At 39.7% G+C, this 20,689-nt stretch overlaps 2 protein-coding genes across 10 annotated transcripts in view; one reads left to right on the top strand and one right to left on the bottom strand.

Annotated features, from left to right (window-relative positions):
* SEC24D (SEC24 homolog D, COPII coat complex component) overlaps positions 1-2,629 on the top strand; it is a 91,386-nt gene extending 88,757 nt beyond the window's left edge. For both annotated transcript variants that reach the window (XM_050946263.1, XM_050946262.1), the window contains exons 22-23: positions 458-547; positions 1,465-2,629. In XM_050946263.1, the coding sequence (XP_050802220.1) occupies positions 458-547; positions 1,465-1,605 (231 nt within the window). In that variant the 3' untranslated portion in view covers positions 1,606-2,629. The remainder of the gene's footprint in view (positions 1-457; positions 548-1,464) is intronic.
* The window catches only part of METTL14 (methyltransferase 14, N6-adenosine-methyltransferase subunit), a 65,585-nt gene that overhangs the window by 11,175 nt on the left and 33,721 nt on the right, over positions 1-20,689 (bottom strand). The window contains exons 11-19 of one of the 8 annotated variants that reach the window (XM_050946536.1): positions 9,438-19,900; positions 8,689-8,737; positions 8,315-8,367; positions 5,722-5,850; positions 4,003-5,048; positions 3,304-3,412; positions 2,591-2,700; positions 2,183-2,286; positions 798-921 (exon numbers count right to left, since the gene is read on the bottom strand). In XM_050946536.1, the coding sequence (XP_050802493.1) occupies positions 19,587-19,900 (314 nt within the window). In that variant the 3' untranslated portion in view covers positions 798-921; positions 2,183-2,286; positions 2,591-2,700; ... (4 more) ...; positions 8,689-8,737; positions 9,438-19,586. Of the gene's footprint in view, positions 1-797; positions 922-1,425; positions 1,516-2,182; positions 2,287-2,590; positions 2,701-3,303; positions 3,413-4,002; positions 5,049-5,721; positions 5,851-8,314; positions 19,901-20,689 lie in introns of all 8 variants that reach the window. The other 7 variants (XM_050946532.1, XM_050946534.1, XM_050946533.1 and 4 more) reach the window with 7 other exon arrangements.

Genomic DNA, 20,689 nt, shown 5'->3' with positions numbered 1-20,689 from the left:
CTCTGTGCTGGTCACCCACTGAGGGTACAGAGAACATACTATGTGGTTTAGGTGACCAGCAATACAACACACATAGCAGCCACTGGACAGTATACAAACAAAGGCTGAAAATGAGCAAAAACATTTGATGAAATTGATTTCTAACCAAATCAGTGATTAAGGTTATAATTCAGTTGCTTTGTATTGTGTTGTCATATGGACACCTGTTGGTTTTCCCATTGGAAAACTGATTGATTATTTCATTGCAGGCATACAGTTATACCAGTAGCCAGAGATAAACAGATGAATGTCTTCCTGTTTGAAATGGGAACTGGTTACACCTTTCACAATCTGCCAGTATAATTTTGTTGGGTCTTGGAAAGCCTCTCCTATACAAAATATGCACAGCTCTCTTAATGTTTAGTTACTAATGATAGATGTGTATAGCCATTTAATCACCTCTTAATTCTGTTGTTAGACACTACTCCCTGAAGTGGACAATCCCTATTCTAAGAAGCTCAGATCAATAATGGATTACATCCAGAGCAACAGACCTTACTCCATGAAGGTAGGAGAGAAAACAAAAGTAGTTTTTGCAAGAAACTCATCAAGTCAGATTCCTCTTGTCCATAAACAATATTTGTGCAATGCTGGCTTTGATTGAAAAAACTTATAAGCTATAATAAAGGGACCCCTGTTCAGAAACCTTTATTGCTGCATGGGCTTTTGACTTCAGCAGGCTCTATCAATGGAAGGGCCTAGCCAGGGCTGGCTTTAAACCGATTCCCCTGAATAGGGCTCCGCGCCTTTTTACTCACCTGGTGGAGGGTTCTGCAGAAGACCAGGAATTGGGCCCCGCCATTCATAAAGCCGGCCTTGATTGTAGCTATCTCCCCAAGAGCAGGCTTAACTCTGCTTCCACAGAAGTCCCTGGCAGTTTTACTATTGATTTAAATAGGAGCAGAGTAAGGCAAATACTGCACACTTATGAAAATGCCACCATAAAGTAGTAAAAGCTTCAAGGTACATAGCACAGTTCACTTACAGAAATTAAGTCAGGGTGGTGGTTGATTATGGGCTTGCTTTTGAATTGAACATAGATGCTGCTTATTTAGCGCAAGGTTTTCAAAGACAAGGGCTTAAGCTGTTCCAAAATATTTACTCTCCTAGAGTCTGCAGTACTGTCATCCCCAGTCACCATGAGGGTTCTTTGTTAGTTACATCCAAACTGTGTCTACACTGACGCTCATGTTGACATACCCATGCTAACTTAAAATAGCAGTATGGGCTGCACATGGCAGCCTGACTTCCCAGTATACATGTGTGCTGGTGCTGCCCTCACTGGATCTCCATGAGTTACACACATTAGCTGAGCATACTACTTCACTTCAGCAATGTGTGTGTAAAGCACAAAACTATTTCTCTGAAAATACAGTATCAACCAACTATTGCTATATCTTGAATAATCAGTATTTCTCATTCCAGCTGCTAATAGCAAAGCAACGCGAACAAGCAGAAATGCTTTTCCGACAATACCTGGTGGAAGACAAAGGTCTTTATGGAGGAGCTTCTTATGTTGATTTCCTATGCTGTGTCCATAAAGAGATCTGTCAGTTGCTCAGCTAAAAGGAAGCTTGACATATACTTCATCAGATATTCCTTTCATTTGGTGACTAACTCCATGTAGTGTTTAACTAAGTTTTTCCTATGCTATTTGTGTACAGTTTCTAACTTCACATATTAGTGCTCACTTTCAGAGTATCTAGGTTATGTAGGAAATTCTGCACTCAGGTATAAATCTTTGGGAGGGGCTTTAAAGAGTGCCTGTTTCTAATTGACAGATGAAAGCATAGGGGTTGCATTTCCTAAATATAATTCACAGAACATTCCAATGTCCTCAATTATCTAATCTATTCTTTTTGCTATTCATGTAAAGTATACTATAACTGAGGAAAAAACTAGTTTTACACATTGTGATGTTTAATCAACTCCATTAAATATCCAGTTTGCAATAACATTGTTCAAGTGGGCTTCCGTGGGGACCTTTTCCGGTTGTGTTGAGCAGTTAGGATCATTATATGTTCCCTTGTGTAAATCTGAATATCTACTTGTACCCAATGAAGCATACAGCAAAGTAATTCCCTGACAAATACAAATATTTACTGCTGCAGAGGCAAATTATCTAGGGCTAATTTTGGCTCACCTTCTACATGTACCACAGTGAAGGATGTTGTTCAGGCAGCTGGTCCATCTCCAGAAAAGTGCCTATGGTGAAATGCATTCATCCCTCTCTCACACATCATGGCACTGTTAAAGAAAAGAAGTGTTACACACTGAGCTACTTCTGTTTAACCAGCTGCAGAGCTATAAGCATGTGTACACATGCTAGTTCTGATCCCGAACAGCCTATATGCAAGACTGCAGCCCTCTTTTAAGACACTTCACTAAAATGTTTACCATGGGAGTGCAATAGTAATGGTGAGCTAGGCTAACTTTGCACATGATTGGGGTGAGGCTTCAGAAATTACACAGGGTCACTACTGCAGTCTTGGTAGATGAACTCGCTCTGTATGGGAGGCAGAGTGCAAATGGTCTGCCTCCATTGACTTACATCCATGTGTGGATAATCAAGGATACAGAAGTCTATCTACAACTGGTCCCATCTTTTTGGCTTTCCATCATGCTCAGGAGATATAGGTGACAGAACTTGGCCCATAGAAACTGCAGTGAAAGAAGGGAAGAGCAGTAATAAGTACAACAAAAATTACCCTGGATTTGGCGGGTACATTTAGCTGCTACTGTCAGTCTTTTCATTAGTAAATGACTCACTTTATATTTATTAGTGTCTCTTCAATACAATAGTAAATTTGGTCTACTTCCTATAAAAAAAGTTTATAATTCTGAAATCTTAACTATATTAATCAGAAATCAAATTCAGTATAGTTTGAATATTACAATCCTTATTTACCAACTAGAATATTCATAACTTTTAACTTAAGAAAAATTTGAAATACAACTGTGGTTTGAATATGTGTCTTTTTGAAACTCCAAGGATTGTTAGCACTTGTTTTAACCAAAGGTCACATATGATGCTGGAAGCAACATTATTTATTTACATATTAGTTGTGTATTTCTGTGACCATCTAACTCAAATATATTAAGACAGTTATTGCTTTAAAAAAGCTAGATCACTGATTGATATTAAGGGCAGCATTTGGAAGATTAAAAGGCAGTTCGCTTTAAGTGTTCTGTTGATTAGATAGTCTCTTCATATCAAACTGTTAATGCATTCACATAGGATGAGAACATGATGATAAATCTCACCTGCAGACCTTGTCCTGACAATTTAGAAGAATTTTGGAACTCTCTCTTCCCAAACACTGTAAAAGGAAAGCAACTAGTCCTCAAAATGTAGAGGAGAAACTTCAGAAACCTGCAAAAAATTACGTGCCTTTTAAGAAATGTTTAGCATGTCAAGTGAATTAGAAAATCATGTAATGTTGTTGTTTAAAGTGGTTGCAAAGAATTGAAAGCTCCCTTGGTCAAGTATTACAAAAGAACCCTCCTAGACTAAATTCAACTGGGAACTAAATCTGATATTTCTTCAGAGAGAGATGGGAATTTGTTGCCATTCCAATTCAGTGTACATTATGAATTACACCAGCAACTTTTTAAAAAATGTAAACAAATGTTTATTAAATACCATTACTATCATGTGTATTAATGTTCATTCTTTGTCATATGCTCAGTTAAGGATTTGGCACATCACCGTGTAAGAGGCTGTCTCTCTTCAGCATTTGGGCAGAACACACAATTAAGGGGCTTTGTTCCACTGGTAGTGTGCAAACTGTCTCATACAGTTACCACTGTAATAACTAATACAGCTATTGACAATACAAGAGACTGGAGCTGTGGAAGTTTTTGTATGCCAGTACCTGAACTGGACTTCAGGTGTGAGGAGAGATGGAACTAAACTAGGCTCACTGTCACTGGTTATTAGTTTCAAGAGTTTTGTAAAGATACCTCTGGAAATTTGGTTGGGATGAGTCTTTCATCTCAGGAAGCAGTGACTGAAAGTTGCTGGCAGCCTCCATTCATGTTGCTGTATAGCACTATCGAGGTATTTATACTGCATTGCAAAAATTGCAAAGGCACTCAAGCCATAGTCTAATACTGTTCCCATTAAAGTCAGTAAAGACAGACAAATTTTTGGTTCTAATAAATAGTTCCAAATGTTAGGCGTTTTCCTGATACACACTTATTTCACTTCAGGATTTTACTGCCTTCTCAGATACTCTGGCAATAGTAGTTTCCTGACGCTCTGCCTAGTGTAAGCATTCGCAATTTGAACTTTATTTCTAGCAGCACCAAAGTGTAGCAGATTCTTTTTGTCATAACAAGGAGACCCACTGCAAGTACGTGAATTTTGCATGTAAGTAAACAAAAGCACCGATGGTGTATGCTGCAGCAAGCTGGATCTAAGTCCCTGGATTCTGGGGCAGTCTTCTGCAGCACACTGGAAGTATTGTGGGAACTTCAGGGAGTTCTTAAAAAAAAAAAAAATACAATCAACAGTACTGCTTCCCTTTTGGTACTAAATTTAAGTGTTACAACATCTTCAGTATGCCAAACTTAACGTACGTACATCAAGGTTTTCAGGGTAGGGAAGCTGGAGAATCTGACAGCTGGGAACCCAGGAGAGCAGCAGTTTGACTGTGGAATGTTTCTGCAAAAGCTCAGTGAAAGTTAATACTGACATTTAAATTGTTGGCTTCATATTTGGGTTAATATCCATTAAGATGAATTTGCCACTATAAAGGATGTAGCGGGCACAGTTTAGTGGCTATAGCATTGGAGAAAGTTAGAAGACCTGGGTTCAATTCCTGGTTCAGCCACAGAGTAAGTGACATAGGTCACAGAGAAGTCTATCACACTTCAAGTTTCCCTCCTCTGTCAAGTGAATAAAAATCTGTCCCATTTCAGCAGATGTGTTAAGAGACACTACAGCAACAAAAGCCATATACTTACTTAGACTATGCTGGTTCACTCCTTAGGTCCACGATTTCAGGCTGTCCGCAGACAGAGGAAGAAAAAACGACTGTCAAAAGGGCTAAGATGTTCATATAATATCATTAGGGATGGCCTGTCTCTGCTAAAAGGCCTTGAGAGAGAGGGGGCTCAACATTGAGATGAAAGAGCACTTTATAAACAGAGAAAGTTATGTATAGTCTCTAACTAGTCTGAGGTAGTAAATCCAGACCTTGTGCATACACAATATCACTAACACATGTGGAACAGATCAGTCACATTGTATTAGGAGTAGCATCTTCAAATACCACCTTGCTTGTAAAAGAGTTCATTTTACTGAAGTCACCATCACACAGAATGGTGAACAAGTCCCTCAGCTCTGCCATGAATTCACAATATAGTATATTAACATAGGCAGTTGCAGACCACTTGATGGTGGACTGCTGAGTCTCCTTATTCTTAGCTGATAAACTGCATGAAGGCACCTAAAAATGCATTATTTTCCTCGTTCTTTTTCCTAACAAACAACTGCTGTAGGTAGCTCAGGCATACTATGTGATCAGGCAGGATAGGGGAGCTGGGCCAGAGTTCTCTATCAAAGATGACCCACAAGGATTTTTGGAATATAGTGTTGTAGACTTTTTTAAAAACTCCTTTGTGTAAAAGCAGCCTGAAGATATTTTAAAGCGAGAGGGGAAGAACCCACACACTTACCTTGGACATAATCAAGTCTAGTCTTTCCAGACTTTGCCGCCGGACAGCTTTGGTGTATTGTGAGATCTCACTTTAACTGAAGGTGCTGGGATACTGAATGAGTCCTTTATCCAAAGTGGCCATTAGATGCTGTGTACAGAGAACATCTATTTAATTCAAAAACTGGAGCTAACAAATGTAACATTGATTACCCTCTTCCCATCTCATTTGCTTAGCTTTCATTCTCTTGTGACATTTCACTAGTTCTGTAGTCCCCATAGAATATTTCAGACTGAACAAGACCTGAGTTTAAAGAAGATCAGCAAATCTGTTTAGTTTTTTACATAAAAGAGTACAAGCCTATCTTTTAGGATGGTTGAGAATCCCTCTGTCCTATGTTAAGGCTGATAACCCCACGTCCCCCAAAAGTATTTATCCTTAGCCACAGAAATAGAGTCAAGTTCTGTGGGTTCCAGTTTTGCAATAACTAGTCAACCAACTGAACTGAGACAGAGCAACGGCTAATGGACAGGAGCCTAGACTAAATTCACTAACACGTACTGTTAAATGAGCTCAGATCTTCATATAGTATCTCTGCAAAAAGGCCTTGAGAGAGAGAGGCAGCTTTGAAATGTAACCTTCATTCATAGTCCCTGTAACTAGACTAAGGTAGTAAATCCTCATGCTGTGCATATACAATATCAGTATCACACAGGTGGAACAGAACAGTCACCACACCTTTGCCTCAGCCCTTCCTGCCTTTTGTTTTGTCTATGAAGACTGAATAAACTTTGACACAGGAGCATCTAGCATAATGTGCTCCCAATCTTATTTTGACCATTTGGTGCCACTTAATGCACCAATGTTGTCTGTAAAGTTGAGGACAACTCAAAAGTGTAACTGAAGTTTCACTTCTATTCCACCATGTGGAGTTACTGCCTAATCTACTGTGCAAAGCTCACAAGATAAAAAGAGAAACAGTTTCCTTCGCTGCCTTACCATTTCAAGAATCATGTTTCAATTATAGGTTTTATTACTATATACAGAATTACTCTCTAGACAAGACATTTGGTTTGTTTTACCTTAATGAAAGCTACTAGAAAGCTGTACACAGGGCTATTTCATTCAAACACTTCTCTATTTATGAAACAAAAAAGCACGTAGCCTAGTCTATTCTAATCTAATACACTGACAAGTTCCATGCAATTGCTTTCAGTATACTAGCTAATTATTTAGACAAACCTTCACATTTTCCCCAAGTCAAATCTTGATTTTTTTTAAAAAATTCAATATTGGGAGCTCATTTGCACCAAGGATATTTCAGATGGCTAATACATAAATTGTTTAGGTTTTATAGCCACTGGCTTCCGTGAATTAGTCTGAAATGGCAGTTCAGTGAAACCTGGGTATATCTGTCTGGCCTGCCACCATAACAGCATCTACAAGGCCAATAGTCTTCAGTTCAATGCATGAAGGAGCCTCAATTACTGTCTAATAAAAGCAAACTCTACAGAGCTTTTTACTTGACATTAGGGGCTATATGGCCATAATTGTTTGCACTTGTGCAGCAATCATTTGTAAAATAAAATATTTGCATAGGCAAATGTAGCTGTAGCCATGGCCTGCTTCTCTTATTGAAAGACGGTAGGAGGTTTGCATGCGAGTTCAAGAGAAGCAGAATTGGATTCAGCATTTGTCTGATTTATGTGCACAAACTTTTTTGCCCAGAAGAGTCTTATCATTTCTGTGTGGGAGCTGGGTTCTGGCAGAGAGAACAGACAAATCTTCATCTAAGAATGACTTAAGATTTGACAGAGCAAAATAGAAAAGACAAGCAGAAATACATTTTAAATAGGAAGAGATCTTTAAGGGGGGGAGGGGATGTGTTTACATGTCATTGCATTACATGCTCCAGTTATTAATTCCACTTTTTTGAACAGCACTTATATAGGGCATGTCTATACTAGAAACATAAGTCAACCAATAGTAGGTCAATTTACAACCACCACAGTAATTGCTGCAGTGGTGCATGTCCACAAGCTGTCCTTGGATCAGTGGTGTGCATCCTCACTAGCAGCACTTCCATTGACCTAATAGGGACAGTGTGGGGAGCTGACAGCCCTATGTCTTGGGTCCATTGGCAGCTCCCTGCCAGGAGCTCCCCACAGGCTCCCAGCAGGTTGGTTGCCCCTGCCTGATCCCTGCCAGGAGCCATGCAGCCTTGTCAGTTTCACAGCTTCAGGCCAGAGTCATGAAATTGACAAGACAGCCAAATTTCCCAGCTGGGAGCAAGAGAGTGAGGGGGAGGGAAGCTGCCTGGGTTTCTCCTCCCTGCTCCCAGCCAGAAGCAGGGTCCAGTTGCCCGGCTGTTCAGGAAAGTGGGGGGCAGCTGGACTCTAGCTGCTAGGCTTTCTTGTCAATCTCACAGCTCCTGCCATGAAATTGACAAGACAGCCAACAAGTAGTGCAGTGTCTACACAGACACTGTGTCATCTTAACTACACTGACATAAGCCCTACGCCTCTCGTGGAGGTCTAGTAGTAAGGCACTTACATTGGCAGGAGCAAGGCTGTACTGTAGAAACTGACAATTAGGTTGATATAAGCTGCCTTACCTCAACCTAACTGTGTAGTGTAGATCAGTCCTCAGTCACCTTTCAGCTCTTGTCTACAGACAGAAGTTGTACTGCTTTAACTGCACCAGTATAAGTGAAGTAGCACAATACCCCCTAGGGCGGACACAGTTGTATTGATTTAAAAGTGCTTATATCTGTATAGTTTATTTTCACAGGGGAAGGGGAATAATGGGATATACCAATGTATCTTTTTACCACAACCTCTATGGTGGATACATAACTATATCAGTAAAAAATAAAAATAAAAAAAAAAACACCACCACACACACACCCCCAACAGTTAATACTGGTACAAAAACTGTATAGACCAGGACTAAGTTTAAAATAATTTACACAGCACTAAGTCTACATACCTCTTTACAAAGAGTAAGGCATGTTCTGATCCCCAAATAAGTTTAGAATCTAAACAAAACAAGACTGGTTAATAGCTCATAGAAGGAAAGGTGTGGGATTATAAATAGAAGAGGGAAGTGGGATTGCTTGAGGAGAAGCTGGGAAGGAGGAGAAAGGGCATGTGTGGTGGACGAGGACAGGGACTGTTACCAGCATAGGAGACATGAGATCATACTCTCTCCATATGGAAGCAACGTTTCACAATAAGTCTCATAAAATCCTAATATATTTCAAAACAGGGCAGGGCTCTCATTGGACCAGTAATACACCTCTCAGCACTATCTTGCTCAGTAAAAGAACAAGGATGTGATGCGGACACAGGACTTGAACTGGCAAGATATTCAGTGCTCTGGCCCTGATCCAGCAAAGCACTTAAACACATGCATAATTCCACAGAAGTCAGTGGGACTGTTCATGTACTTCAGGTTAAGCATGTGGCTGATTGCTCAGCATCCTGCAGGTTTAAGCCCAAAGAAGGAAACACACATGCTGTAGCTAAACTTGTCTGTGCCACAATTTAGTGTTCATAAAAGCAGCCCGTGTACTGGTTACAATACTCCTCAGGAAATGAAGTTTGAGTATGCCAAAAACAATCTGAATACCTTGTTTTCTGTGCCTGCAGTATAACACTTCCCCTATCCTAATAATTACAAAAGAAGCCTACTATATAATGTTGACATAGTAGCACATAAGTATAAGATTTACTTACCTTTAAACTTGATACCAATGGTCAAAACATTCTTCTGCCAAACAAGCATACGACCACTAAAGACAAATGCAGTTTATAATGTGAAACAAAACATGGAAGAAACCTTTGACAGAAGGTTTATTTTGTCAAGATGTGGATTTTTCTCCTGGTAAGGAAAAAGCAAAATCCCATAAATTGTGAACAAAAGATGCTATGGACCAACTCCTATAACGAACAGTAGTCTACTATACCATGGCTTTATCAGCAGGTCCAAAGTGGTTTTCAAAGCGCTAGAACCTTCCAAGTCACACCTATGCTTTTAACTCACCTGTATCTTGCACAGTACAGCTTCCACTGTAGAAAGAACCTGAGTCGTGTCAAGTAGAACACTAGTTTTCTCAGGCAAAGTGGAAGATGAAAGCAAAGCAGTGTTGAGCTGGGACAGACTGCTGGGGTGAACAAAACCCCACCCCTAAAGAGACTGTAGTTAATGGTCAGATCAGCAACCCAAACAGCTGAAGTCAAACATAAGATTTTAAGAGGCCTCTGCATACCCACTGTATGAATTAAAGACAGACAGCCCATTTAGTAAGGTCCCAGGTGATTGAAGTGGCATAAATCTGAATGCTAAGGAGCTCTTGTTTTTACCTCCTGATGAACCTTGTCCATAGCTGGAGAAAAGTCTAGGATATAGCATAGAACAGCTCTTGCCCACACAGTCCCTTACATACGTAAGAACAGCCATACTGGGTCAGACCAAAGGTCCCTCTAGGCCAGTATCCTGGCTTCGGAGCCAGGCCAGTGCCAGGTGCCCCAGAGGGAATGAACAGAACAGATAATCATCAAGTGATCCAACCCCTGTCGCTCGTTCCAAGCTTCTGGCGAACAGAGGCTAGGGAGACCATCCCTGTCCATCCTGGCTAACAGCCATTCATGGATCTATCCTCCATGAACGTACCTAGTTCTCTTTTGAACCCTGTTATAGTCTTGGCCTTTACAGCATCCTCTGGCAAGGAGTTCCACTTGTTGACTGTGCATTGTGTGAAAAAATACTTCCTTTTTTTTAAACCTGCTGCCTATTAATTTCATTTGGTGACCCAATTCTTGTGTTAGTAGGTGTAAACAACACTTCATTATTTACTTTCTCCACACTAGTCATGATTTTATAGACCTCTATCATATCCCCCCTTAGTCATCTCTTTTCCAAGCTGAAAAGTCCCACTCTTAATCTCTCCTCATACGGTAGCCGTTCCATACCCCTAACCATGGAATGGCTGCCGTATGAGGAGAGATTAATAAGACTTGACCAGATGCACTAAATCTTAAAGAAACTGGGCTAAATGGATCTATTTAAAAGGTTTACATTAGGTTGTCCTGACATTCCCTTGGAACCTCATTATTCAAGGGAGGGGGGGAAAAATCCTTACCTTGCTCCAGAAGGGAACCAAAAATGCATCCAGCACCTGATGTAGGCCCAGAACGTAGGCCCAGAACTGGGGTTTTGAGCCATGGTAAGCTTTACAGTTGTTCACCAATTGATGGAACAAAGCCATATATGCTCATCATATATCCAGGTGAAACCTGTGGATACTGTTCTTTAATATAGCACTGAACAGGCACAAAAGCTACATCAACAGAAGTTTAAGGCTGCAAAGTTAAGTACTCAGAAGTTAGGCAGTGTCAGTATTAAGACTGCCTGTGGAACCTAAACTTGGCCCCCTGTGTGCATTATGACAGCCTATAATTACAGGATCACACTCTTTGCCTGGCCCCCCAGGACTCCTGCTTCATTCCACTGCCCAGCACGAACAGTGTTCAATTAATGGATTATTATCCAGCGTTTCTTTAAATCCTCATCATTCACAGTGTGTGGCCCCAGGCTTTATGTATTACACACCATCCAAGCCCTGCACTGAATACAAAGTTATTGATTTCCTCATAGGCTGTTATATGGTATGTTAGTTCTTTATGAACTATTACTGAATTTATCTTCACCACACACTTTCTTATGAGGTTAGGTGCTTTGTGGTAAATAATACTTAAAAGTATTTTTAAGAAAAAGAAAAGTTGTAAAAATAGTGTTTTAAATTGTTGAAAAAGTCAAGTCATTAAAGCAAACTTTTTCTAAAACATCATCTTGGGTAACCCCCTTTGTTAACAAAATACCAACTTAATACAAGGCTGCTATCACATTGACAGTAAAAAAATAAATAAATAAATAAATCTCAAACCACCAAAACAGAGGGCTCTTTCAACACCAAACTTGATTTTTTGTTTTTAAGTTTTGTTTTTGCCCAACTTTGGGTGTTGCTAATAAATTACAAATGCAAAAGTGGTTCTGAAAGATCATCATTTTGTTGCTTCTTTTTAAAGAAGGCAACAAGACACTTGAAGGAAAAAATGCCATCAGGGCTACAAGTGAGCAAGTTTAACCACTAATGCATACAATTTTCATGGTTTGTATAAATGTACAGCTTTAACTGTACAAACAGCAAAAAGGGGGGAACGTTTTTTCCATCTTTGCCCATTCTGGGCATACAGCCAAAGAAGTGATAAAAGCTGGTTTGTTCTAAAACATCCTACAGACATAACAGCTGCAGCTCTAAGTTTTGTTTTAGCTACAAATAAAGTGAGTTGTAAGCTCTTCACTTTGTTCACATCTGGAAAGTTTAATATGTAATCAAGTAAGATCTGTAAATGCAAACTTTGCGATAAGGAATTTGCAAACCTTAAAATATAACCAAGTACTCCCCCCACCCCTTTTCCTTTATACAGTTATGATTTTTCTTTATAAATAAGATTTTAGGAACAAATATCCAATCCTAGGCAAAATTAGTCCATAAAAAAAGAGGGATTATGTTCTGGTTATTGGGCCGATGAATTTTCATTAATTGTTAACTCAACTGTAAAAAGTATATCAAAGTTCAGAAGATGTAACAATAACCTATAATAACTTACTTGCCATTAACATTTGTTAAGTTGCTTTCAATAATATTATAAACAGGCACAGGAGAACCATACAGACTAAATTAGTCCAAACAAAAAAGGCCATGGTGATAATTATGCTTAAAATTACAGGAGTACTTGTGGCACCTTAGAGACTAACAAATTTATTTGAGCATAAGCTTTCGTGGGCAACAGCCCACTTCATCAGATGCTTAAAATTATGCTTACTAAAAACAGGAGGTGTGGAACCAGAAATTAATGAATGAAAATTTGTATGGCAGATATTAGGCCTAATCGGTAGAAAAAAAATTAGGTGAGCTATTCCATCTGCCATTTGCTTTATACTTAAAAAAAACAAAAAGAGAGAGACTTGGGGAGGGTGGGGACAAACAAAGGCTACTGGAATGAGCTTCACCATCCCAGATATCACCTCCACCATCTCCCTTCTTCATCCCTATCCTAAGGAATGCTCTGACCAGATCAGGCCAGACACAGGGTTCCAGATGACATGGCCATCCCTACCAGCTCCAGCTGATTTCCCAAACAACATCTGAAATGAAATGGGATCAGTGTAACAGCAGTTGTTCCTGTCCATCTCAATTAACTTCTCTTTTCCCCAAAAGGACAATTATGATCTTTAATACCATCTAAGAGACTGTCAGACAAGGGTTTATTTTTCCTGGTAACCCTCTCCAGCTAAAGGGAAAAGGGACAAGAAAGGTTGTTAAAATGAAAGCCTTACCTAACACTTTACATGTCCGATGCTTTAAACTGTTTTTCCTCCTTCTCTATCTGTAATAAAAAAGTTAAAAGGGTTTGTAATGGTTGCTTTGCTATAGTATTGGACAGGCTGAGGTCTCTGTACACGAAACTCGACCTTGTTTAATCCTTGACAGTGACGAAGTTATGTTAACACTTTTGACCTATTTATTTCATCTAAATTCATACAACAGGTGGTATTATCCCCATTTTAGACAGGGGATATGGAGGCACAGAGATTAAAGCCAAAATTGCCAGAAGCGTCAACTAATTTGGGTACTCAATCTGGGAATCCCTGGGCCTGGTTTTTCAGTGTACTTAGCACAGTGTACGTTCAGAGGAAAGCTCACTGTCCATAGCAGGAGTTGGAGCATTCACTACTGATACAAGTCAGTCCTCAGGGTTCGGTACCCAGAAAATAAGGAACTAACTGTGGTTGCCTGGGAACATTTTGGCTTAGGACACATGCTCAGCACCACACAGGAACTCTGTGGTAGAAGCAGGGATAAAACCCACTTCTTTGGGGCAGCATTCAACTGCTTGAAGCACAAAACTACCTTTTCTCTTCCTACTGGACCCCTGGCCTCATTTTCCACTTTCCAACTTTCACAATTAATGAGGCAGGGGTCCTACAGATCCCTTATTTACTGCTCAACTCATTCATTCCCAGAGCACAGTCCATCCTTTTCACTGAATGAGGCAGGAGTCTGGTGGAAAAAACAATACATGACCATGTAATTAAAGAATGTGTCATAATGCATACACAAAAGATGTCACACAGGGAACCTAACTTTGGCATTTCCTAACTTCTGAGTGCTTGGCTTTACAAACCTAAATGTTTTTAGCATAGTATTTCTGAAATAGCTTCCTAAATTTAAAAAATGTAAATAAAAAAAAATGGCATCCTGAACACCCCACATGGGCCACCAGCAGGGCTAGGAACTTTAAATCTATACCAGTCCTCTGCCACCTGAATTAATGAAGTATCTTCTATGTGTACCTGCCATTAGAGTGGGATGGAAACATACTTTACCGGTGGGTTCCACACCTGTTTGCTAGACAGCAAAAGAAAGTTGAGACTAAGGAAAAATGGGTTCCTTTCCAGGTCCTGTAGGAGAGTGTGCTTTAGTGGTTACAGACCCTTCCGCCCTGTCCCTCTCCTTCTCCCTTTCTGCTCCTACCCACCTTACTCCCCAATTTTCCCCTGTGACTATCCCTCCCAGCTCCTACTCATCACTCCCATGCCTGACTCCTGCTGTTATAGTCCCTGCCACTCCTATTCACCCCCCCTCAGTTCTCTTCCTTTTGTTACTATCCCCCTCTGCTCCTGTCACTTCCCTTTCCAGCACCTGTCCCTGAACTCCGCCTCCTGCCAGCTTCTACCCGTCTGTCTGTCCTCCACCTCTCGCCTTTCTACAGTCAAGTCAGGCCAACTCCTCCTCCTCACTAACCACACATGCAGTAGGGAAGGCATTGGGCACACAGGAAAAAAAAAGTTTCCCTGTTCTCCCTCCACCAGAACAATTGCAAAGAAAGTCCTATGCAGCCACTGCAGCCCTGGAATGGAGTATGTTCAACCACTCTATAGGGAAGGCACATGTGCAGTCCAATTGGCATGTGGAAGCTGTGAGGGGCTGGAGCATGCTTCAGAGAATTTAGCTGTCAATCTCTAACAAGTCTCTATTGAACATACACAATTTTTTCAAAGGCCTATAACTTGGCCACATGCAAACATTTCTGTAACAGAAGGACATACAGACATCCCACCCCGATACATTTCAAGTTCCACAGAATGGAGTTGTGAGAGGTTCTCAACAAAGCAGATGGGAATTTTCAGCCTTAACAGGTTAAGCCTAGTAAAGTTATATGCAACTGCAAACAAGATCTTACAATAGAAAACAAAATACCACATACCACCAAAAATAATCAGACTAATAAAAGCCCACTTATACTTCAGAGAGACCAGGTAACTTTCTCAACATTTTAAACAATCTTTAACAGGCTCTTCTATATCTTTTTGATTGTAACTAAAACTCCAGATCCTTACTAAAATATCCTACCTGGCTAAAATTTGGTGCAGTTTCTCAGCATACAATTTTTTTTTTGAACAGTTGTTACTGTATACAAAAATAGGTGATGTCATTTATTAAGTGCTTTTATTTACTCTAATTATCCCTATGAGAATATATCATAATGAGTCAAAAAAGGATAAAGCTGACAAGCAGATGCTTGTACCATAACAAAATGAAGCTTTTCAGGGTGTTCTTGATACAATCATGAATGGACATTTCCTATCCCCTAGCCACAGTTTTCGTAACACTGGAACTAATCCTTTGACATTAAATGTCACTAAAGCCAATGAAAGAATCTTGATAAATTGGATCCCAATGAAGAAATTAATGTGGTTGCTAGTGGAAAAAAAAAATCCAACCAGATGTATTCACTGCAGTTGGATCGAACGCCACTTAACCCTCTCAAGAGTATTCAAAATTACCTTAAAGATAGGATCAGACTCCAATCCCTTGCAAGGACATGATTACAACAATGTCTGGATCTTAAAGAACAAAAATACTTCAAAACTTTATAGAGATTTTTTGAAAGCTGGAAAGTAATAAACACATCCCAAAAGGTCAAGACTGGCAAGCAGATGTTCCTAGTTTAAGGTAGTAGTACCCTGCACATAAAAGGTTCCAGATGCATAACATATTGGAATAAGTATTAGAGGCAGAGGATACAATCTCTTTTTAAATGTGCTATTGTCCATTTCACAAACTGAAATCTTATTTCAGTAGTTTTAGATTTTTAAGTTTTCACTTGACTGTGTACATGAGGTTCCTGTTATTCCTGTTTATAATGATATAACTATGGAGAGAGACAAGAACCCCATTGTCACAGAATACGCCGTTTAACTCCTACATATGGGCTGAGAAAAAGCCAAACAATCCTAGTCCAAGTTCAGAGAGCTGGTATGTCTATAGAGCTCTCTGCACTGTGGCTGGCCATGGAACTCTCTCATCACCTGCACTATGACTGGCCAAAGACCATTCATCCACTGGTGCATTTACTTGACTTACATCAACATAAACTGAAGTTATAGTCACAAAATGATGACAAAGGCCTCCTACAAGCCTCAAATTCCTACAAATGCCTTCCACCCACCAGTACCTTCACATAAAGTACCAAAAAGACATATCCTAAGTTTCCACAAGTACTAGAACCTTTGGAAGATCTCTAGCAATCACTGTAGAAATATATACATTGTGTTAGCAACCCTTGTAGGCCACATATTTAAGTCATACATAACCAGGCTGCGCTAATGGTACACTATTTCATGGAAAGACATTCTGAAAACATTTTCCTTTTTTTTTTTTTTTCGAACAATTTAACAGTACATATAACATTTCAGCAAATTTATTACAAGTGACAGCATATGTGAGCAAAAGACTCAAGATGACTAGATTTACAGAGAACAATTTGCAGTCGACTGACGTTTTAAAATTCTTTTGATGCAGCACGTTTAGCTGTCCCAGGCGGCTAGCCCATGTAATTGTCAAATCCTTCACTTACTACACAAATAGAACTTTGAAGATCATACTTTACAAGTAACTTCCTGAACAGACAGACATGACAAGAACTAAGCAGCTATACTAAAACAGGCTGCAGAAATAAGAAAGGTGGCATTAAGCATTTGACATTTGAAATTGAGAACTTTGTTTGGTTCTGTCTTCAAGAATGGGAAGCGCTCAAATTAGCTAAATATGTTAGATAAAAGACTCACCTGATAGCCAATTATGGATGAGTGCAATTATCACCCCTCTCCTGTGAAAATGCTCCTATCAAGAGACAAAGCTTTGCCTCTCAGAATAAATATGGCCCAGGCCAGGAGTGATCAGAAGTTACCAAATGGTGGCATTTTTATAGCCTATCTGTAAAGAATATATCCTCACTTCAGTTTCTCATGAACGGAGGTCACCTCCACAAAGCTCTAATGAGCTGCAATGTTGTCAGTCAAGGACAGATCAAATATGGACAGTGTACTACCTTGTCACATGGAGACAGTCAGTGCTGACATAACAGGGCACACAGCCCTAGTGTACCTCTGAAGTACAGAAAACTGCACAGGATGACATTCAAGAATCCATATTTCCTGAGAGTCAACATCATCAGTTAACAAGGAGCAAGTTGTTTGTCAATGTGTAATGGGACTTTCATTAGCATCAATGGGAGCAGTGTGCATCCAAAGGCAGCTAAAACCTTAAGAGCAATTGACGGACATTTATTGCTTTCCCATCTTAAGCAGTTTTCCCAACTCCGCCATGCTGAACTAAAGCAAGACATCTCAGTTCCCCTTGTTATTTTTAGGTTAGAGTGCAGTATCGAGGATTCAATGCTCCTTTCATATTTGATGCCAGAATACTTGTTCTTCAATTGTAGAGAAGAAGTGCGTGAGGAAGAAGAATCAGAGGAAGAAAACACTGGGTTAACATCACTTTCCTCCTCACCTTTACAGAAGCTGTTTTCAGTGGCATGAGGGTGCCATCTGTAATGCTGAGCACGTACAATATTCACTACTAAAACAACACAGGATGAGCACAATATAATTGCGAAAAATAAGAACCATTCCAAGGTTGTGGCACACAACCACTAAGCAGTCTGGGCTTGTTCCAGATGCAATCCGCTACAAGCATCACTGATGTTCAAATGAGCTACTGATAATCTAGAAAATCAAGGATTCAAGGACCCCAACTCAACCAACTTCTACTTCGAGTCACTCCTCAGCTTTGCAGATGTGACACAGGTAGAAGTACAATGTATATAATGGAGAAATTTATTCACCCATCACCAATTGTCTTTTAGGGTTACTAAAATCAGAGTCTAGTAAACTGTCCAAATTATAGAGTGGGGGGGGGGTGATATTTTGTGTGTGTGTGTGTAAAAAATATATTAAGCAAAACAATGATGGAGATTTCATCCATTATGACAATAGGAACCTCTGTTCCTTTACAAACAAAGGAAAGCTGAATTGTCTAAGCAGAAAACCAACAAATTAGAAACTTTAAAGGCAAGTTGAAGAACGAATAAAACCTGCATTTAAATAAAACCAAATAATTCTAGAAAATATTAGGAAAGATGTTTATCAAAAACAATACTGAAAGAAATTTCATTATTCGCCACTTTACAGGGCATTCATTTAAAAGTTCAGTAGATAAGCAGTACAAGAGTCCCAGGGCCAAATTCTAGTGCCAATGAAATCCATGGCAAAATCCCCTGGACTTCAGTGGGGCCAGGATTTGTTCATATGCATCAAATACTGTACAAATGATTTACAGAGCTGGCTTTTCTAAAACCAAATACCACACAGTTACAACAAAGGTAAATCACTTTCTCTTTTGAAGCTGTATTCTGAAGCTGATTTTCTGTAAGATATTCTCATCCCTACATCACTTACTATTCAAAGCTTAAACACAATTTTTCAGTCACTGAGCATTGTTTGTGCAGGTGGAGTTTATCCAGATTTCTCTGGAAGCACTTTTCCTCTTTATGGCTTTCTCCCTTTCCCCAAATATTACCTCCATTGGGGCTGTTTCATTATTCATACTGCATTTATTTTGTAATAAAACCTGCCTTTCCCTAGTCATGAATAAGACAGTTAACAGGCAATGGGCAAGATTCTCTACTTTAAAACAATGCATGTCTACGTAAACAGAAGTTTTAGATCAAATATGGATGACTGCCACTTTTTGCTTTCCATGAAGCATTACAAGTGACAACATAAATTGTTTCTGGTTTTTTTAGTTCAAACATCAAGATAAAAATGTTTTAAATATATGTGACAAGTCAAAAATAAAACTACTACAAAACTACTCCCAGGAATGACTGGGGAAATTTAAAACAAATAGAAAAAAAATAGAGCTCTATTTATTCAATATTACTTCTCTGTTTAGTTATGCATATAGGGAAGGAAGAAATAAATGCTATTATAGACACGCCATTTTTCCTTCCATAAATACAATGCAAGTCTGTATTATCATCATGATACCTCCACAAAAGGGAAGGGAAGGATTTGTTCAGCATTTATAGGGAAGCGTTAAAGAAAAAAGCTGAAAGATTTTTTATTCTTTTCTAAGTTGGAAAAGATCAGAGCAAGTAACTCCTCTTCAAATCCAATTCACAGCTTGGGGAACTAACCCCTTCTGATGTTCCCAGTCTGCTCTGACCTCCTTCCTGGTGCATGAAAGCTGCCAGGAGGCTTTTTAGCTCATTGACATCAGGTGCTGGATCCCACCTGCCAAGTAAGGTGATGTGCCAGATGTGGGCAGGCAAAGTATCTGGAACTGCTTGCACAAAGCACAATCAATTAAAAAAGTCCCCGGAATGACTCATCTCGGTGGAAACAAGACTAAAAAAAGATATGGAGAAGAGGAGACATAGGACCAGAGGGAGAACTAGATGACTGAAATGTAATCAGCGTGGTGGGAAGCCTCCCCTGTGGTTACCTCCACGGCCCCCTCTGAATCCACCCCTTTCGCCCCGGAAATTAGTTCTATTCCTCTCTCTCCCCCTCTCTCCCCGGCCAGCTGAAGTCCCGCCTCTTCCTCCTCCCCTAGGAGCTCCACCTCCTCGGTCCGACTTGGATTTTGGAGGTGGTGACTTAGGTCGAAGTCGCTCAATCTCTTCTGTACAACCAGTCAGATGGGAATTTGGAGCAGTGAAGTAGGAGGCATAGGTTTCTGCATTAAAGTTACTGTTTGTGAGGGTGGGTCCCACAGTCAGCCAGCCTAAAGAAAAAATAGAAGATAAAAAGTTAATAAGAGCAGCAAACTGAGTTTTATGCTTAAAGGATAAACTCATTTTTTCTTAACATCTTCATGTGGATGTTGGCTAAAGCTCTGAGTTGATAGCAGTGTTTTCTGAAAAACAGTTTTGTTAGGTCTATACAAAGCAGCCAACAATGAACCCTTCTAAAAAAAGAAGTCTGCATGGGAAAGTTGCCAACTTGTGGAAATGTGAGCATTTCAGTTTGAAATTTACACTGGGTTGAGTGACAAGGCAAGTGAGGTAATATCTTTTATTAGACCAAGTTCTACTAGTGAGAGAGACAAGCTTTTGAGATCCAGAGCGCGCTTCTCTTTCATCAACAGAAATTTGATCCAATAAAAGATATTACCTCACCCACGTTGTGTCTCTCCTATCCTGGGACAAATACAGCTACAGCAACACTGCAAACAACTTGGTTGAGCGGGCATGTATGTGAATGCGTAGTCATTAAGTTGAGTAATTTATGTAAGAATGAAAATATCACTCAGGGAAAATGAAGTTACCAGAAAGACATTTAGGTTTAAGTGTGTGCTGTACCTCATGACACTATATAAAAGTGGTCCAGTAGTACTTTACCCACTGAAGAGAATTCCTGGAAATTGAACTTTCAGTTATATATCACTTACTAATGAGAAAGACAGGGTTTAGTGGACTGAGTGCTAGCAACAAGTAACAAATTAAAATCCAGGCTCTAATATTAACTTCCTGTCCTTTGCTAGGGTCAGCTAAAACTTTGCATCACTCCCCCT

Source organism: Gopherus flavomarginatus, chromosome 3, assembly GCF_025201925.1.
Source record: "Gopherus flavomarginatus isolate rGopFla2 chromosome 3, rGopFla2.mat.asm, whole genome shotgun sequence".
In the NCBI taxonomy this organism is placed as follows: Eukaryota; Metazoa; Chordata; order Testudines; family Testudinidae; genus Gopherus; species Gopherus flavomarginatus.
Note: the sequence above shows the minus strand (reverse complement) of the source record. Positions and strands in the feature narration are given on the sequence as shown.